General features: G+C 42.9%; 1 protein-coding gene across 3 annotated transcripts in view; it reads left to right on the top strand.

The window, feature by feature from the left end:
- ntrk3b (neurotrophic tyrosine kinase, receptor, type 3b) overlaps positions 1-6,000 on the top strand; it is a 251,045-nt gene that overhangs the window by 126,573 nt on the left and 118,472 nt on the right. For all 3 annotated transcript variants that reach the window (XM_065952443.1, XM_065952442.1, XM_065952444.1), the window contains exon 7: positions 777-918. In XM_065952443.1, coding sequence (XP_065808515.1) covers positions 777-918 — 142 coding nt within the window. The remainder of the gene's footprint in view (positions 1-776; positions 919-6,000) is intronic.

Genomic DNA, 6,000 nt, shown 5'->3' with positions numbered 1-6,000 from the left:
AGCAGAGAGATAAACAGCACGGAGAGGAGAGCAGCAGTTTGTGAAATAACTGTGCGGCTGCATTTGTCATCCATGTCTTTAATGCTCTCAGTGACTTTACAGATGAGAGTTACCTCAGCCTGAGGCCCGATGTCTCAGGGGAGACAGATAGTGTAGCTCATCAGGATGAGTGAAGTGTTGGGTAACGTGGTCGACTAAGGACAAGGAGGGAATCATAAGTATTATGTATGGCTAACTTAAAGGTCCAATCAGAGAGCTGTGTAGAGAGTGAGATGATAAAGGTATCTTACTATCTGATCATTAAGGAAACATGCTATGTTGAAGTGCTGGCTTCTCTGACAACAATGCAGCAGCCAGTATGTCCTCCTTCTAACTTTAGATTCTGCTCCTGAATGCTCTGGATTTGTTTGGACCACACGGCCGTTTTGGACGCCCCTCAGTTTGTCAGATATGAGAGCAGTTATCAGGTCAACAGGTGTTGCAGCGATGGAAGCGGTCAAGAGAAGTGGTTCAGATAGAAGTGATTGTACCCGACCTAAAAAGCCTCTGCATGTTTCTAATAAGCTCCACGAGCAGAAACGTGTGAGCATCCACTCTAGAGAGGAGGGGGGGGAGACAGCTCTCTATGATGTTTAGAATCAGGACTGCAGTACCCATTTTAAACACTAGGGGTCAGAGTTACATACTGCTCCTTTAAACCCTTGTTATAGTTTAGTACTCTCCTCCATATTACTGAATTTCTATATTCTTCTTTTCTGTCTCCTTTCTTTCCACAGTCTAATGTATACTGGCCGAACATCCACTCCATCAACCTGACTCTCTTCAACATCAGCCGCGATGACAACAACTTCCAGCTGACCTGCATCGCGGAGAACGTGGTGGGGATGACCAACTCCTCCATCCAGCTCAATGTCCAATGTGAGTCCAACTTCTCCCACTTTTTAAAACTTTAATGCATCATCCACCCATCTGCAGTGAAAAGCCAGTATGCAGAATAACTTTGACCACACTCAAACATTTCTGCTTCTCCCTAAAGATGACTCGCCCTCACTTTGTGCACCTCTGGGCTTAAATTAGCATATTAATAGGCAAACATTATTCCCTTATAGTTCATGTTGATGCTGCCCATTTACCCCGTTAAAGAAGGTTTGTTGACACACAATATTTGCTCATTCAGACTAATTTGTTTAATTAATCTTATATTTGCAGAGCTTTATTGTTCAACACAATCGAGGTCAACGGTGAGGCTTTAGGGATCTCAAATGGTTTTTGTTTAAAGATTAAATTAACTAGCTTTGCCCGAGGTGTGTGCGTGCTGTGAAAACAACGACATGTAAGTAAGCATATAATGCTTCAACACAAAGTATTTTATTTAATATAAGAATACATTCATTCAGTTTAAAATAAACATTTTAACCCTCGGTGTGATTAATGCTGGTTCATTTATAATTGACCTATAGTGCTACATTTCTTGGATATTAAAGTTTTAAAGGGGAAGCACAGTCATATCAGGCAATTTATATTAACTACTATTACGACCTAATCAGGGAGAAAAGATGTTAAAAAGTGCTGCAGCTGCTTCAGGTCAGCTTTTTATGTATATTTGTGGCAACGAAACAGAATGGTTGGATGTAAAAAAAATATATATATCTTCTCTTCTGCATCTTACCTTACATGTTAACTGACCTTTGGAAGAGGCAAGGTTAAAGGAAGAATGTCCAACATGTTCCTGATAAATAAATCATAAATCCAGTGTATCCTGTGTAAATGTGTCTCTGAGTCCTGACTGTCTACAATGAGGGAGAAGCTCGAGTCCCGCTGGCTGTGTTGTTGTCAGAGCCGTGTTTACATGGACGGGACGGCCGGCTCCTCCCCTTGTGTATAAAAGCTGTTTTAGTCAAGAACTAGAGAGAAGAAGAAGAACATACTCACTGATTATTTGGATGTTAGTAAGAGTTTTTAGATCACACTCATTCTGTGTCAGTTTACATGAAATGTGAAGCTACGAGCTAACTACAGAGCGCTAACATTAGCATGCTAACACAACAATGCAGGACACAGGTGATTGAAGCTCGAGACAAGGACAATTTTGTCCGCTGTTTGCGCTTAATGGCGCTTAATTACGGTGCATTCTAATTGGTAACTCCTTTGTGTGAACGCGAGTGGAGGGGGGTTGGAGGTGTGTCTCTGGAGGAGGGCGGAGGCTTCAGTATCGAGGAGGCGTGGCCAAAAAGCAGTTTGTTCTGATAATTAATGTTGGTGCTCAAGGGCGACATCTACTAGATCAAAAAGTCGCACATTCTTCCTTTATGGGCTCTCCATACAGCATGACAAGCTGCACCAACTTTTAATGCAATCCATGCAACATGAGCTAAGAAGGCAACTTCATAACAATCCCGTTCCTGTGAGAGAACTGGAGATAAAGTGATTTATTTCAGTCTGGATCAAAGTGTTGGAATGACAAACTGAAGCTTCTCCACTGGTATGACCGGGCTTATGTGTCATGTTGTTTATCCAAGATTAATGCAGGGTCAGTAGAGGTTTGCAAAGTGTTGAATTCAGCGTGGACATTTGTAATGAGTCACAGCCTCCATCGAGCGTGCAGTAACCGAGATAATCATCAGGAGTCGTGTTTCTTTCTGCACGGATGCTGACTGAAGGCTGAAGACGGGACGTTGGGTGTGTCTGAAGTTGTGCAGATCAAACAGTAGTGAAATCTTGCTGCTGACCAGGGGCGGTGTCTAAACTACGTGCACCACGGTTTGGTCAAATCTTCATAGTTTCTGGTACGATTGATTTTCCAGTTTACTGACAGACAGCGCCGTTTAAGGAAGGGTGGTATTAACTCCAAGTGTCGATGTGACATTTGTTCACTTGACAGCTTCATTGTGAGGCAGCTGCCAGTCAATTATTTAGTGAGGCATACATCAGTGTCTGCAGCACCTGTTTGTTCAGAGACAAGCCGGTCCAGATAGTCAGCAGCAGTCAGCCCTGTTCTGAACACACTGCTGACTGTGAATGTGAAGAGTCAACAGAAAGCCAGAGGTAATAATGTTTGAAAAACAGTGCAGCGCCAGCACCGTCATGATGATTTATTCATAAACATAATTTGTTTCAGCAAATGAAATTGGGAATGGTTTTCTTTTTATCAGGAGAACAAGTTAACGTTTAATTTCAACATGTTTATATGAAATGCATCCGCACAAAGTGACACATATGGTACTCATTAAAGGTCAGCATTGTGATTTCTAACTCTTTGGATGTATGTGTTAACTTTTTCAATATCCAACCAAAGCCATGACCTTCCAGATTCACAAGATTACGTTTTTTAATTCAAACTAAGTATCTCCTCTCACTGACCCACTCTCTCCTTTAAAGGTCACTTCACCATGTTTCTCTAACACTGTGTCTCTAGTCCGTCTACAAACCCCCCCGATGATGAGAAAAAAGTCCATCCTCTCCATCTTCTGCCTGCTCCACTTTTCAGAAAATGTGTGCTCAAACAGGCCGTTTGGAAATTTTCCCTTCATGACATCACAAAGGGCTCCTCCCCCAGGTGGGTGACACTCCCACAGCTAGGTGTTTGTTCTGCCCTCTGAGTCTGCCTTTTCATCGTAAACAATAGGACATGGAGCGAGAAAGCACCGAGTACACCCAAGCTCTTCCAAAGAGGGGGCGTGGTCAGACACAGCTCATTTACATATTTAAAGGTACAGACACAGAAACAGCCTGTTCTGAGCAGGGCTGAAATAGAGGGGTTTATAGACATGATCAAATACAGGATCAGAGTGTTCCTTCAACTAGACTCTTTCCTGTCAGCCACATAGTAAATTGTCCGTGCAAAGTCAGGGTTAACTGATGTCTGAACGCAGCAGGATATATTCAAGAGAATTCCTCAAGAGCGAGCGGGAGGAGGTGGTGATGTTTATATCCTGTGACGGGCGAACAACTGCACGAGACCTGTCGGATCTGCCTGCACACATTGAAACTGCTGCATTATGTTTCCTGTTCTCCACTCTGACATGGATCGTCTCCCGCTGTGAGGTGCATGATGTAAGATATTTTGAGATAAGTAAATGAAAAAAATGCTTTAATATTAACGTCTCGGGGCAGTGATGGACTAGCAGTTGGTACGAGCACCCCATGTAAGGAGGCTCAGGTCCTTGAAAGCGGGCAGGTGGGTTTGAGTCCGACCTGTGGCTCCTTTCCCGCATGTTGTTCCTGACTCTCCTTCTCCGGTTTCTGACTCTATGCACTGTCCCGTCTCTAAAATAAAGGCCAAAAATAAATCAAAGAAATAACTGTACTATAGAGTAGGGTTTAAAGGCTGCAGATTTGAAACTGTTTTAATTGACGGACTCCATAAAAGGTTTAAAGGGAACATTTACTGTTTATCCTCTGATTATCGCTTAGCATTAGCAGCCTCTTGCATCAGATCAAAAACTAAAGTATACATTTGGTTGTTGAGGAAAGTGCTAGTTGGTGAGTTTTTTGTTTAACTTCACTTGAATCAAAGAACGAGGAGGTCCAGGAAGACAAATGTTTGTTTTGACGATGTAGTCTGTACCCGTCTGAACGCTCGGAGCCGGGAACAGTCTGGTGGGTTTCTTCTCTCTCATGGCAGCTTTGATGGACTCGTGTTGGAGGCTGAAATAAATCTTGTATTAAAGACGGTGACAGTGTCAAAGAATAATTCACAACAGGGGGAAAAAAAATCTCCTTTATCACGCAGAACAGGAGAATTATGCAGGTACATTTAGAATGCAATGAGGTGTTGCAGAGTCACAATCCAAGTGAAATTGATGTCGCCAATTAGCAAGAATAAACCCTCCAGCCCGCATGAAAGCTTATCCATGATCTCAGCGCAAAGAGACAAGAGAGAAAAAAAAAACATAACCCTCAGTAATGATTGGGTAAGCGTCACAATGTGCTGACTATATCCCGCCTGTGAATTACAGCATGCGTGTCAGCTCTTACATAAGTTCACCCTGTGGATTAGCCCCGGGAAGATTTGGGACAGACTGTATTCACAGCCAATATTTATCAAAGGTGCCTGACATTTTTCTCTCTTTGTAGCGCGCTGGCTGATGTAGAGCACAATCTATTGTGGCTGTTTGCAATGCATCACGCTGCAGGACAGGGGGGAGATTTGTCACCAATTCAAACGCTCCCCAACTGAAGCAGAGCTGCTAAGGACTATGCAGGAATGACAGATTGACTTTGCAACATCTTGGTCTTCAGGGCTTCCTCCACACGGACGCTATGGATGTACATCTCCAGGCAGTTTCCCTTTCTGTTGACACTCTCTGCTGGTGCTGCAAATTAACTTATTAATTTTTCACCACATGCTCTGATGGTAATTACATTTCCTCCCCTGTGCAGCCTATTGTCTCTGGAAAATGTCATAAAATAGCTCAAACTGCTTCTCTGATTAGAGAGTAATCTGATTGACAGGGAAATTACCAGCCGTCAAGTAACATTCTCTGCATTCAAAGATGAGTTTCCCATTTTGGAGGGACTGTAATTAACCACAATGCACATTCTGCAGAGCCTTTGTCCTGCTGCTGTCTCAAACAATAGCCACTCTGCAGCTTTGTGGACTTGCATAACTTCATGTGTTTTTTTCCCTTTAGTGCTACAGGCACAACATAAAACTCTCAATTTAGAACAACGCACTGACTTCCACCTGTGTTTCCACTGAAAATGCCTTATCCCTCAGCTGCTGCATAGCTTGTAGCAGCTACTAGCATGCCATGTTTGTAGCAGCTAGGCTACAGGGTGTGTAGCAGCTCACATAGTTAGTTTCTAGTTAATTTTTTTGAAGATTGCTCCTTGCTTCTTACTTGCATGTCATCCTACATGCACTATCAAACCCCTGCTGATGATCCAATTGCAGGACCAGCCACGCCCCTAATTATGCATAAATCTTTGCCTTAATATGATCAAAAGGGATGAACTATAAATAACAAATTCCTTCCGTAAAACTGTTTTTTTAACCAG

This window comes from Labrus bergylta, chromosome 3 (assembly GCF_963930695.1).
Source record: "Labrus bergylta chromosome 3, fLabBer1.1, whole genome shotgun sequence".
In the NCBI taxonomy this organism is placed as follows: Eukaryota; Metazoa; Chordata; class Actinopteri; order Labriformes; family Labridae; genus Labrus; species Labrus bergylta.
The sequence above is the reverse complement of the archived record's forward strand: the minus strand, read 5'-3'. Positions and strand labels throughout refer to the sequence as shown.